Genomic DNA, 27,516 nt, shown 5'->3' on the forward strand with positions numbered 1-27,516 from the left:
GGTTTTTTGAGAGATTTTTTTTTTTCGAATTGGCTGTGATTGTTAATAATCAGAAAGAAATTTAGAGTTACTGGCCCTGTCATCAAAATATTGTAAATGCTCTACAGGTCCTCTCTCCTCTCACATATAGTATTCTCTCTCTCTCTTTCACACACATATTGTCTCTCTCTCTCTCTCTCTCTCTTTCTCACACTCTCTCTCACAGACACATATAGTATTCAATAATCTGCATTTTAGGCAGGATAAAACTTTCCTATTGTTTATCACAGACCTCATTTACAGACAAACTGGTCCAAAAGTCAATATTTATATATGAATATCATTTCCAAATTAAAGATGCATTATATAAGATTTAGATAAAGAGATAGCCGTTCTTATTATAATAGTTTAAAAAATCTTCTCATTATAATACTTTAAAAATAGATAATAAAAAATGAATATATTGAAAATTTTAATCAAATTACTGGTACTTCATTCTGAGCAAAGTTATGACAATGATAATATACAGTCTCCATTATCAATATTTAAATTAAATGGTGACTGTATTTCAATCCGTTGAAAATCAGAGCCATCCGACGGTCCAGAAAGTTGATTATGGACTGGCTTTTCATGTGAATAAATGTAGCGTTGCCTGTCCAACCTCGTGGGTTTTCTCCGGGTCCTCTGGTTTCCTCACACTGCTAAAGACCCCTACGCACAAGTGAACTATTGAAATAAAATTAAACCATATGTTAGTCCCAAAATGACCTAGTCTGTGTCGAGTGGATGTTAAACCCCATTTCTCTCTCTAGATATTATGGATAAAGATATTTTCTATGGGACCAGTTTAATAGTTATAATACAATAAATGTTTATATTATAATGAATTATAGATTGTTTATTATGTTATTTTATATATGTGAGCATGTCAACCGGATTAAAATACACATCTATATTTCATTTCGTTTCTTTATACTTTCTCCCCGGGTGTACGTGGCAAGGAGTAGGGTCGCCTGTCCAACCTCGTGGGTTTTCTCCGGTTTCCTCCCACTGCTAAAGACCCCTACGCGCAAGCGAATTATGTAAATAAAATTAAACCATATGTTAGTCCCGAAATGACCTAGTTTGTGTCGAGTAGACGTTAAACCCCATTTCTCTCTCTCTCTCTTTATACTTTCAAGCGGGGGCGAATGGTCATTGATTCAACTGGCGTGGTTTCGAATCCCCTGTAGTACGTGACAAGGAGTAGGGTCGCCTGTCCAACCTTGTAGGTTTTCTCAGGGTCCTCCTGTTTCCTCCCACTGCTATGGGCAAGCAAATTATTGAAATAAAAAATTAAATCCATATGTTAGTCCTGAAATGACCTAGTTTGTGTCGAGTGGATGTTAAACCCCATTTCTCTCTCTCTCTTTTTATACTTTTGTTGGTCTACACTACAAAAAAAAATCTGACCAGTAGTACTGGAAGGACGCGTCAGGGGCCGTACGAGCGGCTTTTTGCCCTAGTGTAGTAAAGGCATTTAAAACAAAATTTTAAAAAATAAAACGAAATAAGATCTGTGTTTTAATCAGATTGTGATTATGAATTTAGTAATGTCAGTCAGTGGTGATATATATTATTTTTATAAGGAAAATAAATTCTGTGTTCATGATGGTTTGTAAAGTTTACGATGGTTATGCAGCTCAGTTGAAGTGATAAAAAAAATAAAAAAATTGTAAAATGAATGTATTTAAAAAATTTCTATTGTAATGTATATAACTATTATATGTTGTTTTTTTTGTGAATATTGTAATTAGCCAAAATTTGAAGTGAACATAAAATAACATTTTTTGTTAACTCCAGGTGTTATCTTTTGAAACCACAATTTGTCACATAATTCCCATTTTACTTCTCTAAAACTCTGATCTGATTAAAACACAGATCCTATTTCGTTTCGTTTTTTATTATTCAAAATTTTGTTTTACTTGTGTTTACTACACTAGGATCTGGAAGAGTTGTTATATAAAATGCGTTCTTGTTAATGTGAGGGATTAGCCAATGAAGCGGTCTGTTGCAGCGAGTTTTGGGCGTGTGATGCACGGAACTGTGGGTATCCTACTAGAAACATCAACGCAGATTGGTTAATCAAATGTCTGAAATCATAGGGTCAAAAGCCGCTCGTATGACCCCCCTGAAACAACCTACCACTACAACTGGTCAGATCTTCATGCCGTAGATGCAATCAAACGTATAAAAAAAAAAAAATGAAACGAAATATAGATCTGGGCCCTGTTTCTCGAAATCTTAACTAAAGCTAAAATCCAAATTTTAGTAGATACTTCAATTTTAATTGGCTAAGCACTAAAATCAATCTAATATTATCCAATCAAATTACTAAAATTTGGATTTTATCGTGAAACAGGTCCCAGTATTTTAATGAGATTGTTAAACCCCTGATTGTCAAGTTGCTTATTTTGTTGATTATAAGATTTAATTGTTATTTTATTTATGTACAGTAACTCAGTATGTCTATATTTGTATCGTTAATATCTTAAAGGGGGAAGATCAACGATTACAAGAGGATTTCCATAGATTTTAAATATGTATATTTAGAAATAATCACCCCTAAAACACAAACAAAAAGTTTCTGTAAGCTATAAAAATACTTTTGGTCAAAAGACGACACAATGACAATGGTGAGCCAATTACATCACTTCCGGTTTGGATTGAAATTAAATTTTAACCGACAAAAACTTTTTTGTTCGTGTTACAGGGGTGGTTATTTCTAAATATATATAAAATTTATGGAAACCATGTTGAAAATTGTTGGTCTTCCCTGTTGAACTAATGTCATTTAAATATGGTAATAAATTAACAGGTGTAAATAATTGAACTGTTTCACTTATCTTTAAAAAAAAAAAAACAACAACACACAATTTATATGGAAAAACAATCACTGGTTTGTACACATATAGCATGATAACGACAAGAGAACAATTGTCGAAACGTCGTGCTATATGTGTATAAACCAGTGATTGTATTCCATATAAATTGTGTTGTGTTTTTAATGTGCTCAATCACTAAATGACACTCAAATTGATGTAGGTTAATGACACTAAGTTGTGCTGGTTTCAGTAGCGGATCTAGAAGTTGAGATCCAACCTCGTGGGTTTTTTCCAGTTTCCTCCACTGCTAAAGACCCCTACACGCAAGCGATTTGTTGAAATAAAATTGATCATGAGTTAGTCCCAAAATGACCTAGTTTTTGTCAAGTGGATTTTAAACTCTCTCTCTCTCTCAGTTGAGAATAGAGTTGGGGGCGGTTAGAAATCTAGGGTTCCATCCACAATCTCGCCCCACAATAAATGTCAATAAAAGACTGGCTATAATATGAGAAAATGTTGAAAAATTGAGTCAATAACCTGGCATTTGAGGTCATTGCTGGGAGCAAATTTTTGTGGGGGGTGGGGGTCCAGAAATTTGAGTCAATGGGTCAGAATCTCGAGATCAGCATGTCAATTCCACCTGTTTTATAAGAGTTGACACTTGAATTCGTGAAAACCCTGTGAATGGACCATGGGGTTAGTGGTATAGAATTGAACAATACGACTAAGGGATGCCAAGGATGGTTTGTGTCGTCAAAGACATTCCGATTTAAAGGAGCTAAGTCGCTAATATTTGGGATCTAGAAATTCACACAAATGGGTTGCAACGCATACAATAATGTAATATGAATGTATATAAATTGATTTACATTCAATCGTTTCTGTTTTTACTGCTATTTCTAATCAGTTAGGTTCGGCGACATACACCAGTATTCTCAATTGAATTTCAATCTCTAGCTTCTGGTTATTCCAGTCTACGCTGAAAGTATTTATTGGGCATGCTCTCCAGAAAAGAATATAGCGTCACCGTTGATTATGCATAGCCTCGTTTTTCAAGTCCCTTATTACAAATAGCGCTAAAATGCATTAAGGTACACGATTCGTGTACCAATTGTAAAATGTTTATTTTGTCTTAAATATTGGATATCAGAAGCCCATCTTTTCTCGGTAAGATCACAGCATCAATGTTGATTTAAACCGACAAATAAATCGTGTTTTCAATGTCGAAGATTTTGGATGATATTGAGTTAGAGACTTAGCTACTTTAAAGTCAATCAAATTTAAAAACAAAAATTATGATAAAACTGTTCCTTTAATTAATAAGAGTCCAATCTCCATTTCTTTCCTTTTTATAACGTCGAGGACCCTTGTGGGCAAAATGTGATTTCATTGGATCAGGATAATCTCGGAGATGTAAGAAAGCTGCACGAACAGTATCTTCAAATCCTGCAGGTTCTTGTTCAGGAGATGTCGAAAGATGCTGAAATATAAACAATATTTTATTTTGCAGTTGTGCGTATAACTCTTCATAAAGTTTATCAACATGTACACCAAGTGCTCAATCTCCGCGTGCAACCTTCGACGTCACGCATGCAGACACTCCTAATTGTTGGGCTCTCGATAAGGAAAACTCTTACATTCTTGTCCTGTATGCGCTCCATGAGTGTTTTTCAGGGAATCCAGTATTTTCAAGTAAGATTAGATATTACTACTTTCCATATATACCAAAATTTCCATACTTTTATTGGAAATAACCACCCAATAAATACTTTTTTGGGGGGAATGTATCTTTAAGTCAATGTTAAAAAAAAAACCTACTGAAGCATACAAGTAACCATGTAGCACAAATACTGTTTCTATCTAAGACTAATCTTTGGTTTTCTTTTGGTCAGGAACATCCTGAGTATCAACAATGTTCATTCATCATATCCTGAGATCTGGAGATTTATTTGACAAACTTTGATGTGACATTAAATGTATGGTTTTTGAGATTTACAGTAAAGACATTGGTTACCTTTCGAATGACGTGATTGGGTAGTTGGGCATATTGGTTAGCTCGTGGATGTGGATCATAAGAGAATGGTCCGATTGTCAAGTTTCTGTTCACATGATCATAAATATTTAACATCTGGAAAGAAAAGCATACAGAATATTAAATGAATGTTTCCTGAATCTCTTTTTTATATAAATATAGGCATGAAAAGCATGGAATTATCCCCATGCAGCAGCTAAACCTTGAACTTTGCAACTTGATTATCACAGGTAGACATTGTAGCTGGAAAGCGTGAGACTTGGTATTCGCCATGATCGAGGAATCTGATAGGCTTACAAGCTGGGCTTGTACCCAATCGAAATTAGTGCCAAAATATGCAGGGTATTACGGGATAAGATGTATGTAGTTAAAGCGAGATCAAGCCTTCAATTGAAGATGTTTGACCACCCTACCCCACACACAAGATGAGAACCTAGACTACCACAGTAGCAACTCTATTGTGTCATGACTTCTAGACTACCACAGTAGCAACTCTACAGTGTCATGACTTCTAGACTACCACAGTAGCAACTCTATTGTGTCATGACTTCTAGACTACCAAAGTAGCAACTCTATAATGTCATGACTTCTAGACTACCACAGTAGCAACTCTACAGTGTCATGACTTCTAGACTACCACAGTAGCAACTCTATAATATCATGACTTCTAGACTACCACAGTAGCAACTCTATTGTGTCATGACTTCTAGACTACCAAAGTAGCGATTCTATAATGTCATGACTTCTAGACTACCACAGTAGCAACTCTTTTGTGTCATGACTTCTAGACTACCAAAGTAGCAACTCTATAATGTCATGACTTCTAGACTACCACAGTAGCAACTCTATAAATGTCATGACTTCTAGACTACCACAGTAGCAACTCTATAGTGTCATGACTTCTGGACTACCACATAATCTACATTATTGCACAGCAACTAAATAAATGGAATGGGGTTTAACATCCTACTTTTCTGCACCTACTGGGCTAATAAGAAAGAAATGGGGTTTAGCATCCGCTTGCGTCAGGGTCTTTAGATGTGTTAGGATACAGGAGGACCCGGAGAGGACCCACAAGATTGGACAGGTGACCCTACTCCCTTTCACATACAAGCGGGGAATCGAACCATGCCAATGACAGATCTTGTGATTTTATGCACAAATGTTAAACCATTCGGCCATCCAACTCTCCTACTGGGGTAATGAAGTCCTGAAAACCCTCCTACTGGGGTAATGAAGTCCTGAAAACCCTCCTACTGGGGTAATGAAGTCCTGAAAACCCTCCTACTGGGGTAATGAAGTCCTGAAAACCCTCCTACTGGGGTTGACAAAGAATTAAGTCAGTCAATCAAGGCAGATTAAGTTAAGTAGTTAATCAAGGTAGGTGTATAGATGGTATAACATGATAAATACATGTACATTGATCACTTAATTACCTAATCAATTCAGCCTATTATCAACGATAATCGGGTTGAGTGGTAGTTATACACTCAGTACACTATATTAATTTTGGAATTTTGAATATTATTCACCATGTCTGATTGGGCATATTCCTGGTGGGACAATTAAGGGTGTTTGGAAAATAGTGTCTGACATGTCCGGAATATACAGGCGAAATTACATCACTGATATATACCTGTTCTCCCCCAGTAAAATGTCGAGCTGATCTGAGTGGTTGATCTGGTCCTTTATCTGTGAATTTAGCTTTAAATATTTCACCAGTTTTAATGTTTATAGCTGTGAAGAAAACAAACATCAGTGAAAATTTCACCAGTTCATAGCTGAAGAAATAAACTGAGATAATAAGTAGCCAAAAGAATAAAAGGGGGTCCTCGATTGTCATGATTGATTAAGATATTTTTTTATGAAATGAAATGAAATGAAATGAAATGGGGTTTAACGTCCTACTGTTCTGCTCCTATACTGGGCTAATGAAGATGGGCATACGCCATACAGTGTGCTATGAGGGAAAGTTTGCCCGGGCAGCGGCACTATCGCCTACTCTTATATCGAATTCCAACTGCCAGGGGATCTTTTACGTGCATTCCAATATACACACGGGACCTCGGTTTTTCGTTTCATCCGAAGGACTAGACAGCTGTCATTGTCTGGCCCTCTGTCCTGCATCACTGACAAGGGGGAACCACGCCGGAAAATCTGGATGAACTTTCTCTGCCAATGCAGGGATCGAACACCCGACCTCCAGGCTAGCGAGCCAGCGTCTTACCCACTTAGCCACCGGGATCCCCTATTTTTTTATGCCGTCGGAACAGGCGTTGTACTCCGAAAATCTCCATTTCACTCCATTGACACTATTTTTGGAATTGAGAGAATTTAATTCCGGAACGTTCAATCGAGTATCCCCAATATGTATCAAGAAAAAAAAATAACATTGTAAACCTTTTGTACCTGGATGGACCAAAACCATCCCAAATCAAACACTGACTAACTGATCTTTCAACATAAAGATAAAGATATATTACACCTAGTCTTACCTATACCGGAAGGGAGGGGGGGGGGGATCTAATGGTTTAATGCGTTCACATGAAACCATAAGGTTTGTCAGTGTCTTTGAGTAAAGTGGCGTGGTTTTGACTCCCATTTACATGTGTCAAGGACTAGGGTAGCCTGTTCAATCTTATGAATTTTCTCTGGGTCCTTCTGTTGCTTCCCACTGCTAAAGACCACTTTGCGAAATAAAAAACTGAATCATATGTTAGTCTTGAAAAGACCTAGTTTGTGTCTCCATTTCTCTCTCTCTCTATCTTACCTATGCCATATATAATAGGAAAAGGAACACCATTCTTCATTGTTGTATTTAAATCTAAAAATAAACAAGAGGCTCATGGGCCTTAATTACATATCAGGGTATATTTATGGGCATGTAACTATATTTAGAAAATGAATGCCAACACATTAAAATCTTTGAATCAGTTAAAGAGTATTATGGGCTGTATAAAACACCGCCCTTACCAAGGGCTTAATCTATTTGTTAAGGCCAGTTCAATTTTTGTCAAGGTCGCCTAGATGTAAATAAGGTTAGGGCATGTGATTGTTGGCGAGATTGTAGATTAGGGTTAAGGTAAGCATTGGGGCTAGGTCCAGGGTTAGGATTAGCACTAGCCCTGTTTACATCTCATGACCTATGACGAAAAATTGAGCTGGCCTTATCATTTAGCACTAACTCTTACCAAGGGCAAAATCATTCAATAAATACAAGTTATTAAAGATACATTATGTAAGATTTAGATAAGGAGCTGGTAGTTCTTGTTATAATACTATGTAGTTCAAAAATAGATAATGAAAAATGAATATATTGAAAATTTCATTCAAATTACTTTATTCTCTAATTTATTATCTGTTTAATCATTAAACTCTTAAGTGGCTGTGGTGTTCTAATCTACTCATAATTGGAACCATCCGATGGCCCAGAGAGTTGAGTATGGGCTGGTCATGTTAATATATGGTTAAATAATAATTTATATAACATTTGAAGCAGGTGACTGTTCTGAACAGGTGGCCTGTACAGCAGGTTTAACTGTATTGTTATGACTTACCTGTTATACATGCTGTCATGAGGTGAATATCTTCTGGTATAATACGTAAACAATCTGCAAATACGAATAATATAGTCCAATATTCATCTTTTTCTAGTCAGTTTTCAGGAAAACAATTTCACATTTTATCTTTAGCTAGCAATTTGGTCACACGACCTAGTTTATCCACCAATTACTGAATATTTAAAATAAAATGAAATGAAATGGGATTTAACGTCCTACTATTCTGCTCCGACTGGGCATACGTCATACAGTGTACTATGAGGGAAATTTTGTCCCGACAAAGGTGTACAACCTACTTTTATATCGAATATCAACTGCCAAGGGAACACAGGACTTCGGTTTTTCGTCCCATCCGAATGACTAGAGGGATGTCCTTTCAGGGCCCACCATAAAAGTTTAAAGATGGATGTATTGTCTGGTTATTGGTATAATATCTATATTTAAAATACAGATGTGATGTCATCCTTTAATGTTGGTGTAAAGGTAATGTGCCAGACGTACATTATTGAAATACTGGACTCGTGTGACGATTTCAATGAAATGCACATGCGGGATAACGTCTGTATTTTAAGTTGTTTAATGGTCTTGAGCAAAACATTATATAATATATTGAAATACGGAATCCATATATTACTTAATGTACAATGTACAATCATGTGGTAATATAAAATCATGTACAATCATGTGGTAATATACAGAAGAACAAATATTTTTAATCGGTTAAGCCAGCGGACAGCATCTGGTAGAAATTGGTAAGGGCCCAGTGGGAATATCAATAAAGCACTGCCTAGGGAATATACAAGAGTAGTGAGTTGTCACAACAGCCAAGTCCAATTCCAGTCTCCATGATCGTAAGTCAGTTCTTGGATTGGAGATGCAGGACTTGTGTTCGCATCTATTATATTTTGCATATACTTAATATTTCAAAAAGATAAAACTAGGGGATATGTTATCCCTATTTTTGTATATAACATATTGTAGCTACTTAATATTTGTAAAGATAAAACTAGGGGATATGTTATCCCTATTATTGTATATAGCATATTGTAGCTACTTAATATTTCAAAAAGATAAAACTAGAAGATATGTTATCCCTATTTTTGTATATAACATATTGTAGCTACTTAATATTTCTAAAGATAAAACTAGGGGATATGTTATCCCTATTATTGTATATAACATATTGTAGTTACTTAATATTTCTAAAGATAAAACTAGGGGATATGTTATCACTATTATTGTATATAACATATTGTAGTTACTTAATATTTCTAAAGATAAAACTAGGGGATATGTTATTCCTATTTTTGTATAAAACTAGGGGATATGTTATTCCTATTTTTGTATAAAACTAGAAGATATGTTATCCCTATTTTGGTATAAAACTAGGGGATATATTATCACTATTTTTGTATATAACACATTGTACCTACTCAATATTTCTAAAGATAACGCTGCTGACAATTTACGATCATCTTTAAAACCACCAGCTAGATGAATTTCTAATCTGAAACAATTTTACAAACATAGGTTGCCAGGCAATAAAACATGCACCCACCACTCGACAACTAGGTCATTATTTCAATAATTTGATTGCACGTAGGGGTATTTAGCAGTGGGAGGAAACCAGAGGACCTGGGGAAAAACTCACAAAATGGACAGGCGATCCTACTCCTTGTCACATACAAGCGGAAATTGAAAACACGTCATTTGACTTAATGACAGACCTTATGATGCAATGTGCATGTGTTAACCATTCGGCCACCCAGCCTCCTCAAATGGCAAGAGTTTATATATGTGCACACTAACATGTACACATGACCTTGATTTTTCGACTAGACACTGTTCCTTGTAAGACCCTTTGTGTCCTGACAAGGGGGAAACCATGCACAAAAATCTAGGGGAGCTTCCTTGGTCAACACCGGGATCAATTTTATAGTTACATTTTGGAAGTTGATTATCGCCATGTTTGAAAATGGGGTTTTGAACATGTGTTGTTAGTTTAACAGCGAGTAAATTGACTGGTGAGACATTTCGGTCAATTGTTTTTACCAATGGGTCTTGACCAGCATATACGGCCAACCTTAAACCCATGGTCTAAGGTGCAGTGAAGTAAACGACTTTAAATTAAAACAGAACAATATACATGTACATGTTTATAGCTCTACCTTCCTTGTGAAGTGCCATGTGATAAATTCTGTACAAGATGGATCATATCTTTTAAACCCTGTGATGTACCACAACCATCAAAATGTCCAACACATGCACCTCCTGAACCTGATGAAGTAAAAATGGACACATATCAACTTAATAGTTGACAGACAAATTAGGCACTGAAACATTGCTTTACTCATGAATTTAGGGATATTTTGGATATGATTTTGTTCAAAATGAATTACATTTATTTTCTTGGTGATAGTGGTAATGCCTCTTTAAGCTTCTCTCTTGTGAGGATCCCAGACAAATGAAATGGGGTTTAACATCCTACTGTTCTGCTCCAACTGGGCTAATGAATACGGGCATATGGCATACAATGTGCTATGAGGGAAATTTTACCCGGACAGCGGCACTATGACATACTCTTATATCGAATTCCAACTGTCAAGGGATCTTTTATGTGCATGCCAATGTATACATGGGACCTCGGTTTTTCGTTCCATCCGAACGAATAGACAGCTGTCCTTGTCAGGCCCTTCGTCCTGCACCACTGACAAGGGGAATCTTCCTTGTGAGGATCCCAGACAAATGAAATGAAATGGGGTTTAACGTCCTACTGTTCTTCTCCAGTTGGGCTAAAAAAGACGGACATACACTATGAGGGAAATTTTGCACGGGCAGCGTGGGAGTGTTAATGTCTCTTTATTTAAGTTTCTTCCCTGTGAGGATCCCAGACAATCTCAACAGCTTTGACAATAACGTCAGTGGTATGTGAAGTGTGAAATTAAATGGGGTTTAACAACGTACTGTTCTTCTGCATCGACTAGGCTAATAAAGACGGCTGTGGACTGCACTATGGGGACAATTTTGCCCTGACAGCAGCACTACAGCCTACTCTTATTTCTAATTCCAACTGTCAAGGGTTCTTTTACATGCATGACAATGTATACACATGACCTTTGTTTTTTGTCTTATCCGAAAAACTATATTTTGTCCCTTGTCATACCCTCTGTCCTGCACCAATAGACAATAACCGATCATGCCAGAAAATCATGATGAACTTTATCGGCCACTACTGGGATCGAACACGGGACCTCCATGTTAGCGAGCCAATGTCTTACTCACTGAGCCACTGCGTCTCCGTGTGAAGTAGAATATTACCTGTATGTTTTATTATAACCAGGTGACAGGTTGTAGCATCTTCAGAACCTATAACTTGTATAACATCTGAAAATAGAACCAATTCTTCAATTCTTGTAATATATAGAGTCAAATTTTTGTAGTTTTTCTGGTATTAAAATTTACTGACAAATCAGTTTATCCAAAGTGCACCATCCCATTTTATACTTATACAAAGGGGAAACAGTTCAGAAAGAAGTCCATAAAAACTTTAGGCCTTAAACTAAAGTAAAATATACTTAAAGGATTATTTTAACAGATCAGATAGAAGTCCAAATTAAATCGTGGGATTAAAACTTTAGGCCTTAAACTGCAGTAAAATATACTTAATGGTTTATTTATTATCAATATCATTTTATTTAATACCATCGCTGGACGTTGTTCCTCCGAATTCTCTCTGACCAACATACAACAAGCCTTCAGGACCAACAACTCTTGTATCACCATTACATAAAACTTTAGCCGATTCCTAAAATAAAACATTGATGCTGAATATAATATGGTCCGTTGAATTGTTTGTATCGGTATATCTGGGAAGGCATAGATTAATCTGTCAATGATAGAGAGAGAGAGAGAGAGAGAGAGAGAGAGAGAGAGAGGGGGGTAACCTACACTTGACACAAACTAGGTCATTTCGGGACTAACATATGGTTTGATTTTATTTCAATAATTCGCTTGCCATGCCAGTTGACTCAATGACAGACTTTATGATACAGCGTGCACGCGTCAATCATTCGGCCATCCAACACTCCCTCAAGTGATAAGGTGATGTATTACTAAAGTCAGTATGATTAAAATATAGTCTTGGTTTTCCACTTTTGGATGAAATCATCAATGAGTGTTGAGCAGCAAATCGGATTCAAATCCAATGAAAATCCGACACATAAGATGACATCAAGTGTTGATTAAGGTCTTTTTGTGTTAATAAATGTCTAATTAATAATTTAGATAACATTTCAGGCTAAAAGAAAGACCTGCAATAGGCAGATTTAGCTCTTGCTTGCATAATGTATGTTTAATTAATCAGGTTAAAGTTGCAATTTCATATTTTTAAGTTATATTTTTAAAATTTATTAAAATAAAGCCTTAAAATAGATGGTATCTATAAACAGTACTACCTTGTTAAAGAATAATCCTATTAATCCTATAATTCACTATTGCAAGTTGAGAAATTGGCAAAAATATCATTTCAACTTCAAATTCAAACGTTTGAAGATAGCTATTCCATGGTGGGGAATAGGAAAAGAAGGGAGGTAATTGTGTTATTATTTCCGCTGTAAATTAGTTTTAAGTGTGAGAATGACACCTATGATCGTATAATAGTGAGTTGACAACCTATTGAGCAAAAGACATAGAAATAATTATGTTTTGACTTTCTTAGAAAATATGAAATTGTAACTTTAAGTAATTAGGTATCAAGACACAAAACCGGTACTATAAAATATCTCAAAATTAAACTCACCTCAAAATGTGACTGCTGTGATAAGAATTTAGAAATTGAGCTTGGAATCTTCTCTACCTTGACATCATTGATAAACAATGGCATGATGTATTTTCTTCACTTTATAGGTTTGTGAAATATTGTCAGTGAGTGACACTAGAATATAAATCCAACAAATTTCTTGTATAAAGCATGAATTATCGCAGATATAAAACAGTGGTATTATTAAACTTTTGATCCTCACAGTCTCTTAGTTGATTTGTCTATATATATCTTTCATGCTCAGACTTACTAAGTATTTACTCAAAATTGTTTGCCTTCTTTTAACTAAAATACAGCCATTTATGAAACGTTTGTTTTAATGTATCAAGTACCGTACATCAAAGTTTGGTGATTCTGGATCAAAGATATTTCTCAGAAAAAGTGATTGAAAGTTCAGTTAATTCTTAACTTAAGTCTGGGAATGCTTTGTGAACATGGGGCCATTTGAATATTTTGTTGACACGTGATATTTAATTGTGGTCGGAAACCGCCTGCTTAAATGAACACGACCCCCCAGCGATCGCCTCTTGGACGCTCCCTATACCGCCGGTTAATCTAGATCTACTACAGAAAACCGACAAGAAAAACAACCCCACTGCAGCAGTGCTTTCTCTCTAGAACACCTGGAAGACAACTGGCCGTCTGATGACTGGGACCATGTGTACACGGATGGCTCACGCAATCCTGAAAGGGGCACCAGCTCGTTTGGAATATATCTGCCAAACGGGGAACAGGGAATAAGCAGGAAACTGCCCAATAACTGTTCGGTGTACACTGCAGAACTTGTGGCCATTCGTGACGCTATATCATGGATTTCCCATCAAAAGACTAGTAAGTTCGTCATTCCAAGCGACTCTCTGAGCAGTCTGATTTCAATCCAAAATGACAACTCGGACTCAAGACCAGAAGTCATTTTGGAAATCAGGCAGCTGTACCAGAGGGTTTTAGAGAAGGTAAGCAAATTAGAACTTGTGTGGATTCCATCACATGTCAACATTAGAGGAAACGAGGAGGCAGATCGACTAGCCAATGAAGGTCTCAAGGACACAGCACCACTCCGCACCATAGACTACAGCACCACGGAAATCTACAGTATGGTCAAAAGACAGGTCAATTCAATCTGGGAATTAAATCTCGTTGAACTTGACACATACAGATTCCGGCTGGATGACAAGATATATACAAAGACAACACTCAATCACCCTAGAAGAGATATATGTAGACTTATATCGAAGCTAAGGGTGAAAGAGCGGCTGCGAGACTACAAACACCAAGTCATCATCTGTGAGTGCGGAGAAGAATGTACCACCAACCATGTCCTGGTAGACTGCGAGGTATACAAGGAGGAGAGAAGGGAACTAGTGAGAACAATGGAGACTAACAACATACCATTCAACACTAAGAATCTACTCTTCCCGAGACCAGTTCTGAAACTGCAAATCTTCGAACAAATCCACGCCCTAATGGACACAGTTGGACTAAGTAGAATAGTGAAGTAAGAGGGGGTCAAGGTTAGACGGGCCGGCATCTAAACACTAAACTACATAGGGGATTTATACCAAACTGGCAGGATAGTGGAGTAAGGGGGAGTCACGACCAGACGGACTCGGCATCTAAACACTATTCAGCCAAAAACAGACACCAAACCTACAGAGTGGGATAGTGGAGTAAGGGGAGGTCACAATAAGACGGGCTTGGCACCTAAACACAAACCCCACAAAGATGACATCTACCAAACTAGCAGGATAGTGGAGTAAGGGGGAGTTACGATCAGACGAACTCGGCACCTAAACACTATTCTGCAAATAAAACTGATACCAAGCCCAAAGAGTGGGATAGTGGAGTAAGGGGAGGCCACGATAAGACGGGCCTGGCACCTAAACACTAACCCCAAACGATGACATCTACCAATCCAGAAGCAGACGAAATCATCTACCAAGCGATATGTTTTATATTAAATAAAAGGAAGAACTTCCCACTAAACCAAATCCTTGGCCTATTGCCAAATGGAAAGATTGCAAAATCATATTCTAAAAAACAGGAATCAGCTTCGGCTCTCCTATGACTTGTCTGCGATATCACTTATGTGGAAGCAGATGTTAAACACCAAGAACTACTACTACTACCGCCTGCTTAAATAATAAGAGTTATGCCCCTTTATTTTCGGTAAAAATGTCTGACAAGAAAATTTTTGAAATCCCATCACTGGGGCCAGATATTTTAATAGTGTGTCATATTGTTGAACTGATAAGAGTACCAAGTCTTAAACTGGGTTAAAATAAACGATTATATAATATATACATGTAAATAAATGAAAGTAAATTGGTTTATTTAACATCATCAGGGTTAATGATGACTGTGTTATGATTAGTGCTGTGTATTACTACTGCAGTCACGATAATGTATTGCGATTCCTAACCCAGTCAATATTTACCAAGAAAACAAGAGGATATGTGAATAATTGATATTTTTAGTCCTGCCGATGTTTTATATCACGATATTGATGTGGATCAAAATAAGGATCAAAACAATTTAAGAGTGTTTGTATACCTATAGATAATGTGTGACATGGATAATAAGAGTGACCGGTTACCTATTGAAGCAACAAAAAAAAATCACAAAAAAAAATTGTGATACATGGATTCAGCTTCTCGCGATTCAATATGTAAATCATGAGAAGGTAAATCGCGATACACCGATTCAACGATATATCATGATAATATTGCCTGGAGAGCAACGTTTCCACCTACTGGTACTCTTTATTTAAGGGTTATTTTACATGCATTCAAAAGGAGAGAGAGAGAAATGGGGTTTAACATCCACTTGACACAAACTAGGTCATTTCGGGACTAACATATGGTTTTAACTTTATTTCAATAATTCGCTTGCGCGTAGGGGTCTTTAGCAGTGGGAGGAAACCGGAGGACCCAAAGAAAACCCACGAGGTTGGACAGGCGACCCTACTCCTTGTCACGTACAACCGGGGATTCGAAACCCCGCCAGTCAACTCAATGACAGACTTTATGATACAGTGCGCGCACGCTAACCATTTAGCCATCCAACTCCCCACATGCATTCAACGTGTATATATAGTACCTTGGTTTTGGTCCCATCCGAATGACTAGACGCTGTTCCTTGCCAGGTCATGCAGCTCCATCCTGCACAACTCATAAGGGGAAACCACTTGCTGGTCAACATTGGGACTGGACCTGGGACCTAACTATATGTATATAAAGCCTATATATACCACAATACCAGTCAGATTTGATATTTTTAGAACCAAATCATACATAGCTAACATTTGGCACCAATGATATTACTTATGAGCCAATTCTTAGCCCACATTATGTAAAACATTTGTTCCGGATTTTATGCATGTTTGGTGTTGTTAAAATGGCAAAATGTAAGAAAGGCCCCAGGCCTAATTTTCTACCCTTTTGAAATAAAGTGATTATTATTATTATTACATCACCATTATTCAAGGCAGTCAAAAAGGGACGTGGCTCATTTTTCCAGTCAGATTTTGCATCTTAATATCCAGATACTGCATGACAACATTTCAGAAATAGTTCTAAGGCAAATATTGTCCCCATTTGTGGGCATGGCAAATTGGGCAAAGTTTAAGTAGGTAGTCAGATTGGGGATTTGCCCCCATTGAAACCGGTCAGATTTGGTATTTTTTTTAACCTACTCATAAATAATTATCATTTGACACCAATTTCAATCATATTACTTATGAGGCAAATTTTGGCCTCTGTTGGCACTTTTTGGGGTAGTCAGAAACCGGTATGCGGGCTCACTTTTTCCGGTCAGATTTTTAAATTTTATACTCAGGTGTCAGTTGACACTATTTTAAAAGAAATCTGATCATGTTACTTATATGGTAAATTCTGTTCCTTTTGATCTGCCCCTCTCTGCCAAATGCCCCACCCAAACCTTGTAATTTTAAGACTGTGGTGTTTTCAAGTTGCCCTAACAATAACTGCCAATGAACATGGTAAAACTTTCTATTACTTATGACTATGTATGAGGAAGTGTTTTCGTCATTGGATCTTCTATTAGCACCAGTTACCAATAGCATCTGGCCGAAGGGAGCCACGGTGGCTAAATGGGTAAGACGCTGGCTCGTTAGGCTGGAGGCCGCGTGTTCGATTCTTGCATTGGCCGAGAAAGTTCATTTGGATTTTCCGGCATGGTTTCCCCTTGTCTGTGGAGCAGGACGGAGGGCCTGACAAGGACAGCTGTCTAGACGTTCGGATGGGACGAAAAAATGAGGTCCCGTGTATACATTGGCGTGCACGTAACAGATTCCCATGGCGGTTGGAATTTGATATAAGAGTAGGTCAGTGTATGGCGTATGCCCGTCTTCATTAGCCAAGTCAGAGTTGAAATGTAGGACGTTAAACCTCATTTCATTTCATCTGTCCGAAACCGCAGTCTCCAAATTTATTTTTAAAAATCCTTCCCGGTTGTACATATGACACATTCTGAACATCTGAGACACGCTACCTGCTGAGAAGTATCTCAGACACAGTCAATAGCCATGATATCCATATCACGTGATCTACTACTACGCATCACAGGTCATGACATTGACGTCAATGGGTCATGAGGTCAACAACTCATTACATTGTAAACAATAGGTTTATCTTCAGCATTGTGTCCTTTGCACCCATAAAGACTATATAATTCATACAGTCCCAACATGTTCTCTCTTCTTCCAATGATTTTTTACAAAAATAACATCTACAACTCATAGAATTGACGTTGTCTTCAATGACAGCGTCTGCGGATGGTTGTTCATAGAGGCTGCCATCTTGGCACTATTTTGTGCGTCAGTCGTGTCTATTTCAGATATACACAATCAATTCTGTTGATGTTTTTAGCGTTGGGATTGACTTAATAGTTAATTTATTTCAGTTCTAAAACAAATATTTTAAAGTAGCTAAGTCTCTAACTCAATATCATCCAAAATCTTCAACATTGAAAACACGATTTATTTGTCAAATTAAATCAACATTCATGTTGTGATCTTACTGGAAAAAGGGAGGCTTTTGATATCCAATATTTAAGACAAAATAAACATTTTACCAATGGTACACGAATCGTGTACCATAATGCGCTTCATCCCCAGTTGTATCAAGAGACTCGAAGCACGAGGCTAGACACATTGCACCAAATCAAACGGCATATGTAGACTGGAATAACCAGACGCTAGAAATTTGCACTCGCTTGAGACTGCTGGCTTATTTCGCCGAACATAACTGATTTGAAATTGGAGTAAAAACGGAAACCATTGAATGTAAATCAGTTTATATACATTCATATTACAGTATTATATGCGTTGCGACCCACTTTTGTCAATTTCTAGGTCCCAAATGTTAGCGATTTAGCTCCTTTAAACTTTAGAAAATAGCCAAATTCTGGCTGGGATTACTTAGCAAAATCGCCATTCACTGTATACATGCGAAAAAAAAGATAGCCACCAATTAATTTTCGTAGGTTAGTTACATACGCATATGACATTGACAAGGAGTAGTAGGGTCCCCTGTAACAACCTTGTGGGTTTTCTCTGGGTCCTCCGATTTCCTCCCACTGCTAAAGACCCCTACGTGTAAGCAAATTATTGAAATAAAATTAAACCATACGTTAGTCCCGAAATGACCTTGTTTGTGTCGAGTGGGCGTTAAACCCCATTTTTCTCTCTTTTAAAAATCTACTTTCACTTTCTGATAGACAAAGTTCTACTTTCACTTTCTTTTCTTTTCCAAAGGCTATATAATATGGTAAAAATACTTCCAAAGGCATTGTGAAACAGATCACAAACAATTTAAACAATCGGGCTTTGCCTTACAGAGCCTTGTAGCGAAAACATATTTTGAAATTAACACGAAAGACCGAAAAGACAGAAAAAAATAAAAAGTAATTATCTTTATTTACCCTCACAACAGCTTCCTTTACATGCGCATTGAAACGAAAACGCCTTGGCCAGGAAGTTGATATCCCCGATATTTGCACGTTCCACTTCCTCTTTTCTCGTTCGACTTCCATTTGGCTTCAACAAGAAGTAAGGAGCTCCCAAAATTTTCAAAGTATTTTACCATATTAGGCGAAACGATTAATAAAAATAAACTTGTAAAATCCACCGATTGTTTTCTTTCATATATGGCATTTACAATCAATAGAAATGTCCCCGTTTTGGGAAAAATACGACGATCAAAGACGAGTTGGCGGCGTGTTGACAAATTTTCCGCCATGTTGAAACACGTGTTGACAGAAAGAACAAATTATGGCTATGTTCCAATCGAGATCGAGCACCGGATCTCATGGTTAGGCAGTTCGCGGCTTACTAATCACCGTGGCATTTAAACTCAATATTTTACTCCTTATTGTAAAGCTTCTAAAAAAATAAAATATTTTATATAATCATCATGATTCGTGTTGAAATCATTTCTGTACGTTTAACTTTAGTTCAATAACCTCAACCAAATTGTTCATTTTACCGAAGTTGGTTTGGGTTTATATTAAATGGGGCACTGAAAGTGTCTGAAAATTTATTGAGCAAGGGGCACAGACGTTTCTTGATTAGTTGTGACAAATGAAATTTAAATTTAAGCAACTTTCATTGCAAAATGCATTAAAACTGCAAAATTTTCTCTAGCTCTGGGTCCTCGATAAATATGACATTTGCCCCTATACGACACCCCTACTAACAGGCGACCCCCCCCCCAATAACTGTCTGTGCTGTAATCCAATAAGGTGTGGTATATGTCACAAACTGTTGAACATGCTCACAAATTGACAGGGCTGTAATCCTATGGGATGAGTAATGTGACAAACTATTGAACACACCCACCAAACCACATTATTTACTGAGAGCCACTGTGGCTCGGTGAGTAAGATATTAGTTTGCTAACCTGGAGGTCCTGTGTTTGATCTCGAGTATTTACCCCTCGTCAGTTGTGCAGGTAGCAACTCCTATATGTGTTCACGTTGGTGTGCACAAAAAGAAATCCTGACACTTGGAATTCCAAATAGGAGTAGGCTGTAGCATTGCTGTCTGCGCAAAATTTCCTTCAAAGCATACTGCATTCCCGTCTTCATTACCCAAGGGGGTGTTGGGTGACCAAATGGTTTAACGTGTTCGCTTTAAATCATCTGTCATTGAGTCGGAAGCCATGATGTCTGCTGACAAGGAAAGTTGTCTAGTCGTTCGGATGGGACGAAAAACCGAGGTCCCGTGTACACATTGGCGTGTACGTAAAAGATCCCTTGGCAGTTGGAATTCGATATAAGAGTAGGCCGTAGTGCCGCTGTCCGGGCAAAATTTCCCTCATAGCACACTGTATGGCGTATGCCCGTCTTCATTAGCCCAGGTTAGGAGCAGAACAGTAGGACGTTGAACTCCATTTCATTTCATTTCAGTTCATTTCATTTCCATGATGTCTGAGTAAGACACTGGAGGTTACAACTTACAGTGTTGAACGAGAAAGTTCGTGATTTTCCCGCGTGGTTTCCCCATGCCCCAGTGGTGCGGAACGGAGTGCCTGACAAGAACAGCTGTCTAGTTTTTTGAATGGGACAAAAAAATGAGGTCCCGTGCACACATGGACATGCACATAAAAGATCCCTTGGCAGTTGGAATTTGATGTAAGAGTATGGCATATGCCTGTCTTCATTAGCCCAGTCGGAACAGAACAGTAGGATGTTGAATCACATTTCATTTCTGCCATTGAGTCAAGTGACGTTTTGATTATCCGTTTGTACGTGACAAAGAGTATGGTCGCCTGACTAATCTTATGGGTTTTCTCCAGCTGCTAAAGACACCCACTCGCAAGCGATTTAATGAAATAAAATTGAACCGTGTGTTGGTCCAAAAATTACCAAGTTTAGGTCGAGTGGACGTTAAACCCCATCCTTCTATCTCTTCTGATTAGCCCAGTCAGTGTAGGTGGATGTTAAAACCCCTTTTCCATTCCATTTTGTACATTTACATTAACCAAAAGGTCTCTTAAAAATTTGTCAAGTTGTTTATCTTTATGTATATTTTTGACATTTTTTTTTTTTCAGGTTGGTCGCCGTAACTCTTAGATCGACTCTACGATGTCCGGAGGTTTAGACGTATTAGCCCTCAAGGAGGAGGATGTATCCAAATTCCTTGTCTGCGGAACCCATTTAGGGGCTACAAATTGTAACCATCAAATGAAACAATATGTTTTCAAACGAAAACCAGATGGTAAGTTGACGAGGAGCAATAAAAAATACGAGATCCTGTGTTGAATTTTTCTTTTTAAATTATGAAATGTTTATTTAGTAGATCTGATTAAAATATAATGTAGAACTCTGAACTGACTTAAAACTTAATAACACGCGACACAATTATATCGAATACAAGTTACTTAAAGGGTTTATTTAGTAAATATGATTAGAATGTAATATAGAACTCTGAATTGACTTAAAACTTGAATGCAAGAATGTCTCATGTACACATAATTCATTATGCAAGAGCTAAATCTGCCTATTGCCGCCCTTGAAATCGACCTGAAATGTTATCTAGATTATTAATTAGACATTAATTAACTTAATGTATTGGAGTCAAATACATTTTGTGCTGGATGCGGTTACTGTAAAAATAGATAATCAAAACATTGTTTATTATTGTAACAACAGTATTGATGTCAATTAAGGCTAGTCTATAATTGTATCGCCTATTCCTTGGCTTAGAGAAGTAATTTGACTGAAATTTTCAAAATATTCTCTTTTCATCATCTATTTTTTAATTATTATAGGAAGAATTGTCAGCCCTTTATCTAATCTTACCTAATGCTGCTTTGATTTAAAGGTGTTAACTCCGTCCATGTTGTTTTTCAGGTGTACATATCATCAATTTAAAGAAGACATGGGATAAATTATTATTGGCTGCTCGTATTATCGCAGCTGTAGAGAATCCAGCTGATATCTCAGTACTCTCAGCTCGACCTTATGGTCAGAGAGCTATCCTGAAATTCGCCACCTACATTGGCGCTACTCCCATTGCTGGTCGATTTGTGCCTGGTACTTTCACCAATCAGATTCAGGTACGTTTTTTTATAAATATAATTTTTTGAGGCACTCATCTATTTTCTAGCCTACGGTGGTTTTGAAATGCGAATTTTGCTAGGTTTTTGTCAGCCCTCAAAGAAAGCTGGCGACTATTACAATGGGTTCGTTTGTAAAACATTTCGGTTGTAACTTAGTTTAAGTTTTCGTGAATAAGTGCCCAGAGCTATATAATCAAACAGTGGGAAACTGAAGATATAAGTGTTGACTCGCCTCAGTCCTAAAATGCACATTTATCATTTAATAATGATAAAACTGTTTTATTACTCTGCATAAACTGTTAAAGTACTGGACCATATAATATTTTATTCTTATTTCTATTTTTCAGGCTGCCTACCGAGAACCCAGATTAATTGTTGCTACTGATCCACGAACTGATCATCAACCAATCACAGAGGCTTCTTACATCAATGCCCCAATTATCTCCCTTTGTAACACAGATTCCCCTCTTCGCCATATTGATATAGCTATTCCATGTAACAATAAGGTAGGCTCATGTTATGTAACTTTACAGGGGTTAAAGGAAAAAGTTCTTGTTCTTTCATTTGCAAGCAATTTTGTTTTAGTGATTTTCCACATATTGAATGCTTAAAAACTTGTTCCAATATTCGTGATTTGCCAGTGACGAATGTTTCATTGCTAGAAGCCCCCCCCCCCCTTTAAACTACAGGGGGACATAACTCTGCATGATAGTTGAGTATCGGAATAAAACAGGCGGTTAAAAAAATCAGTACCGTGTTGACCAAACTGTGGTACGGAATTTAAAGTACCTTGCACCGAAGCGTGGCATATGTAGTCTCACTGTATATCATGGCAGCACTAGTGTTTATGTTAAGTTTTCTGATCAAAAAGGGCGAAGAAACTAGAGGGCCCAGAGAAAACTCACGAGGTAGGACAGGCAACGAGCGGGGAAACGAAACCACACCACTTGACACAATGACAGACCTTATGATCTAACGTGCGTGGATTAAACCATTTGGCCAATGGTTTTCTGTTCAATTAGAATTTGTTTATGTGCATTAGTACAGAAGAATCTTATAAAATGTTGTTTTTTCAGGGTGTTCACTCTATTGGTTTAGTCTGGTGGCTGTTGACTCGGGAAGTTCTACGTCTTCGTGGAACCATCAGCCGAGAACATCCCTGGGATATTATGGTGGATCTGTTCTTCTACAGAGATCCTGAAGAGGTATGTCATACTTAGATATCTTTGGAACCAGCGTGATTTCTGGCATGAACAAATAGTAGTAGTAGGCCGTCAGTAAAGAGGGGTGAGGGGACACACGTGATATCTGGCATGAACGACAAGCAGCAATGTATTGGGCCATCAGTACACAGGGTGATGGACCCTGTGTGAAATCTGGCATGAAGGAGACCCAGCAGTAATTGTAGACCATCAGTCCACAGGGCGATGGAACGAGCGCTATTTCTTGCATGATCGTGAAGAAGCAGTCGTCGGTACACAGGGGCGATGGAACGAGTGTGATTTCTTGAATGAACGACTGGGCCAATGAAGACAGAATTTTTAATCCAGATTCACATAATTGAATGAAAAACCAATGTCCAGAGTGCAGAGTTGTCATTGACTGTGCAGTTTAAAGTTGCTTCATGTGAGCATTATATTGTAGGTTGTTGTTCATTATCTAGACAAGTTCCCATTGTATAAATAACATGTTAGTCTTGAAGTCTCCAAATAGATTGATTACAAGAGAGGTAAGGGGGTACTCCTAATCAGCATTGGACAACGAAAAAGATTAATAACTTTCCAAACACTAATTTTGTCCAATCATTATTTTCAGATTGAGAAGGAAGAAAGAGAAGCTCTAGAGAAGGCCCAGGCTGCTAAAGATAGTGCTGAAGATCCATGGCCTGAATCAGGAACCGCTCCTCCAGCTATTGCTGCCTCTACTGAAGTTACCGATTGGGCCAGTGAAGCTATCCCTGTCACTACCAATCCTATCCAAAGCTATGCCGGCAACACCCAGGACTGGTCTGGTGCTGGTGGAGAGAAGGATTGGTCTGGTGTTACAGGAACTGGAGCCGCAGCTGCTCCAGAAAGTAAAGAATGGGCTTCTCAGGCACCTGCTGGAAAGAGTGAATGGGGTGGCGGCAGCACTGAGCAATGGTAGATAACTCTAACCAGTCTTCTAGCTCAATGACCAATAAAAGAATTGTCAAATTCAAAAGAAATAAAAGAAAAATCATCTTACATTTTGATTTGTTTTCAATTTTACTTTTGATGCAGGAAATGTTATGAAAAGACTTTGAATTATTTGTGATTTTTAGGGAGGGAATATATGTTAACACAAAAGCAGGAATAATTCTTCGGCACAATTTAAATGAAGATAAAAACGGGTGGGATATTTGCAAATTCTATTTCTACCAGTACTTTCTGTGTTAACTCCTAGAATTAAAAGAAAATCTGATTTTGCTGCTTATTCAAGTAATTTGGTATGATACAGATGCTTCACAATCAACATTTGTCAAGCTACGTAATCAAAATAATGAAAGATGAATCTCTTAATAAGGAACATCATTCCAATTTGGCAACCTCTTCAGATGATATAAACTGGTGTTACACCACCTGTAATCTGTTGTTGGATCTCTTGAGTTAACACATGCACGGTGTATCATAAGGTCTGTCATTGAGTCAACTGCAGTGGTTTCGATTCCCTGGTTGTACGTGATGAGGAGTAGGGCCGGCTGTTCAACCTTGTGGGTTTTCTCTGGGTTCTCCGGTTTCTTCCCATTGCTAAAGACCCCAACAAGCAAGCAAATTATTGAAATAAAATTGAACTATGTTAGGCCCGAAATGACCTAGTGTGTATCGAGTGGATGCTAAACTCTCCCTCCCTCCACAAGGGCAACCAGACTGTGGTTCGTGGTCAGTGTTGATCCTGCCCCTGGTCAATTCAGCAGGTTTGAACTATACAAAGCTGCATTGTCATCTAATGTATGTGTCATGTCATCATGAATTTGCTTTCGTGAAGATACGGTTAGTGCTAAAATTTAAGGCCAGCTCAATTTTTCGTCATAGGTCACAAGATGTAAACAGGGCTAGTGCTAATCCCAACCCTAGCCCCAATGCTTACCCTAACCTAGAATCTCGCCAACAATCACGTGCCCTAACCTTATTTACATCTTGGCGACCGTGACAAAAACTGAGCTGGCCATAAATAGATTTAGCCATGAAGATACTAAACCATGGCTCTGCATTTGGTTTTCCCCATTTTGAGAATGCATGAGAGGGTCCTGTTGTTTGCCAACTGTGTATAAGAAATTATACATGTAGTATGTGGAATTCATATTTTGCTTGTCCAGCACATACTGAGATACTTTTATAGCAACATGAGTAGATTGGTTGGGACACCCGTCGTACCATGTTCCTGAAGCAACGACTGCGAGTTTTACAACATCTAGACGTTGCTTGTTTACTTCAAAATTCCCGAACTTATAGCTATGTTATCTACAGTAGCGTCTAATCAGAGGTTGTGACATCGCGACCTCCATGGAAACCTTGACATTGAATGAACCTTGAACTTTGCAACTCGATTATCACAGGTAGACATTTAGTTTGAAAGCACGAGACTTGGTATTCACGACGATCGAGAAATCTGATAAGCTCACAAGTTGGGCTTGTACCCAATCGAAATTAGTGCCCCAATATGCAAGGTATTACGTGAAGGCCTTGATAAGATGTATGTAGTTAAAGCGAGATCAAGCCTTCTATTGAAGATGCCCTCGTACATGACTTGTCTACAATATCACCTTAATGGAAGCGTGGTTAAATAAAACTATTTTGTTAAATCCATTTATATAAAAAAAACTGGAGTATAAAAATGAAAATATTTTTTTTAAGTTTTTCTTTTTTTGATAATTGGTTCTGTTGGTTCACTGTCATTATTATTAGCATCAAGTTTTTCTTGAAAGTCTGGAATCAGTTTGTTACCAAGGTAATATGTCCATAAAGTTATCTCCACTTTATGTCCTGTCCAATTAAATCCCATATCTGAAAAAGAAAAACGAAAAAAAAAAATAAGAATAATTTATTCTCCATGGGCCAGTACTTTTCCACATGTGGTATTGCCAAAATTAAAATATATTGTTATTTTAACCACAGAACAGCTTCAGAGAAATGAATTAAAATGGGATTTATTTTTCTGCACCGACTGGGCTAAGATACGCCATGCAGTGTGATACACAGCTTCTTCTTATTTCGAATTCCTATTGTCAAATGTGCTTTTACAAGCATGCCATTGAAGACAGGCATACACATACAGTGTGCTATGAGGGAAATTTTGCCTAGATAGCGGCACTAAGGCCTATTTTGAATTCCAACTGTTAATAGTTCCTTTACGTGCACGCCACTGTGTACACGGAACATCGGTTTTTCATTCCATCCGAATGGCTAGATATTGTCCTTGTCAGTCCTTTCGTCCTGCACCACCAGCGTCTTACTGAACCCCTGTGGCTCCCGAGTGAAAAATAGATTTCTGGAAAAAGACAGTACCAATTAAGAGATATAGCTGAATGTGTGATCCCCTGCCGAAAGTTTACTGGCACAATTCAGGTGGTTCAGAGTTCACATATAATTCAAAAGTCAAATATATGTACTGAAATGAAATAGGGTTTAACGTCCTACTGTTGTGCTCCGACTGGGCTAATGAAGACAGGCATATGCCATACAGTGTGCTATGAAGGAAAATTTGCCTGGACAGCGGCACTACAGCCTACTCTTATATCGAATTCCAACCCCCAAGGTCTCTTTAATGTGCACTACAATGTGTGCGTGGGATCTCGGTTTTCTGTCTCGTCCAAACAACTAAAATAAAGGGTGTGTTTGTACAAAAAAAGATAGCACAAAATTATTATTATTACAGTGGACTCTGTCAATTCCGACATCATACTGGATCAATACAATATGCCGGATTACACAGCATGTTGATATACCCAATTGTCTCAATACAGGAAATATTATTGTACCTTGTACAAAAACAGATAGCACAATTATTATTACTATTTGTTTAAGAGGGATAAAGATGACTGTGAAATCCATAGCAACTGATGTAAACATGAAATGGGCATAAAATATCAATTAAAAAGCTCAATATAGAAACACACCCACACTGTCACACCATGGTGTTAATAATGAGTCAAAAAATGACA

The 27,516-nt window shown here is 37.6% G+C and overlaps 2 protein-coding genes across 4 annotated transcripts; one reads left to right on the forward strand and one right to left on the reverse strand.

Annotated features, from left to right (window-relative positions):
• Positions 1 to 4,136: 4,136 nt before the first annotated feature.
• LOC126812139 (protein N-terminal asparagine amidohydrolase) lies at positions 4,137 to 19,406 on the reverse strand. Of its 3 annotated transcripts, none has more exons than XM_050538397.2 (11): positions 19,195 to 19,406; positions 13,234 to 13,368; positions 12,138 to 12,240; positions 11,754 to 11,819; positions 10,604 to 10,712; positions 9,869 to 9,942; positions 8,433 to 8,486; positions 7,646 to 7,699; positions 6,512 to 6,612; positions 4,858 to 4,971; positions 4,137 to 4,323 (listed from the first exon to the last, which is right to left on the reverse strand). In XM_050538397.2, the coding sequence occupies exons 2-11, from the start codon at positions 13,315 to 13,317 to the stop codon at positions 4,156 to 4,158; spliced, it is 927 nt and encodes a 308-aa protein (XP_050394354.1). In that variant the 5' UTR covers positions 13,318 to 13,368; positions 19,195 to 19,406; the 3' UTR covers positions 4,137 to 4,155. The 3 variants fall into 3 exon arrangements, with proteins under 3 accessions (XP_050394354.1, XP_050394355.1, XP_050394356.1); XM_050538398.2 differs by lacking the exon at positions 19,195 to 19,406 and adding an exon at positions 18,920 to 18,995; XM_050538399.2 differs by lacking the exon at positions 19,195 to 19,406 and adding an exon at positions 18,770 to 18,789.
• On the forward strand, positions 19,223 to 24,559 carry LOC126812136 (40S ribosomal protein SA). Its single transcript, XM_050538393.1, has 6 exons — positions 19,223 to 19,321; positions 21,325 to 21,490; positions 22,126 to 22,331; positions 22,682 to 22,840; positions 23,411 to 23,539; positions 24,150 to 24,559. The coding sequence occupies exons 2-6, from the start codon at positions 21,358 to 21,360 to the stop codon at positions 24,477 to 24,479; spliced, it is 957 nt and encodes a 318-aa protein (XP_050394350.1). The 5' UTR covers positions 19,223 to 19,321; positions 21,325 to 21,357; the 3' UTR covers positions 24,480 to 24,559.
• The last annotated feature ends 2,957 nt before the right edge of the window (positions 24,560 to 27,516 follow it).

Source organism: Patella vulgata, chromosome 2 (assembly GCF_932274485.2).
Source record: "Patella vulgata chromosome 2, xgPatVulg1.2, whole genome shotgun sequence".
In the NCBI taxonomy this organism is placed as follows: domain Eukaryota; kingdom Metazoa; phylum Mollusca; class Gastropoda; family Patellidae; genus Patella; species Patella vulgata.

Coding starts and splice junctions, on each gene's coding strand:
- LOC126812139 (XM_050538397.2), bottom strand. CDS start 13,317: ATGCCATTGTTTATCAATGATGTCAAGGTAGAGAAGATTCCAAGCTCA. Junction 10,713..11,753: donor GGTTATAATAAAACATACAG/GTAATATTCTAC, acceptor TTACTTCATCAG/GTTCAGGAGGTGCATGTGTT. Junction 4,972..6,511: donor ATTTTACTGGGGGAGAACAG/GTATATATCAGT, acceptor TTTTCTTTCCAG/ATGTTAAATATTTATGATCA.
- LOC126812136 (XM_050538393.1), top strand. CDS start 21,358: ATGTCCGGAGGTTTAGACGTATTAGCCCTCAAGGAGGAGGATGTATCC. Junction 22,332..22,681: donor CTTTCACCAATCAGATTCAG/GTACGTTTTTTT, acceptor TCTATTTTTCAG/GCTGCCTACCGAGAACCCAG. Junction 23,540..24,149: donor TCTACAGAGATCCTGAAGAG/GTATGTCATACT, acceptor CATTATTTTCAG/ATTGAGAAGGAAGAAAGAGA.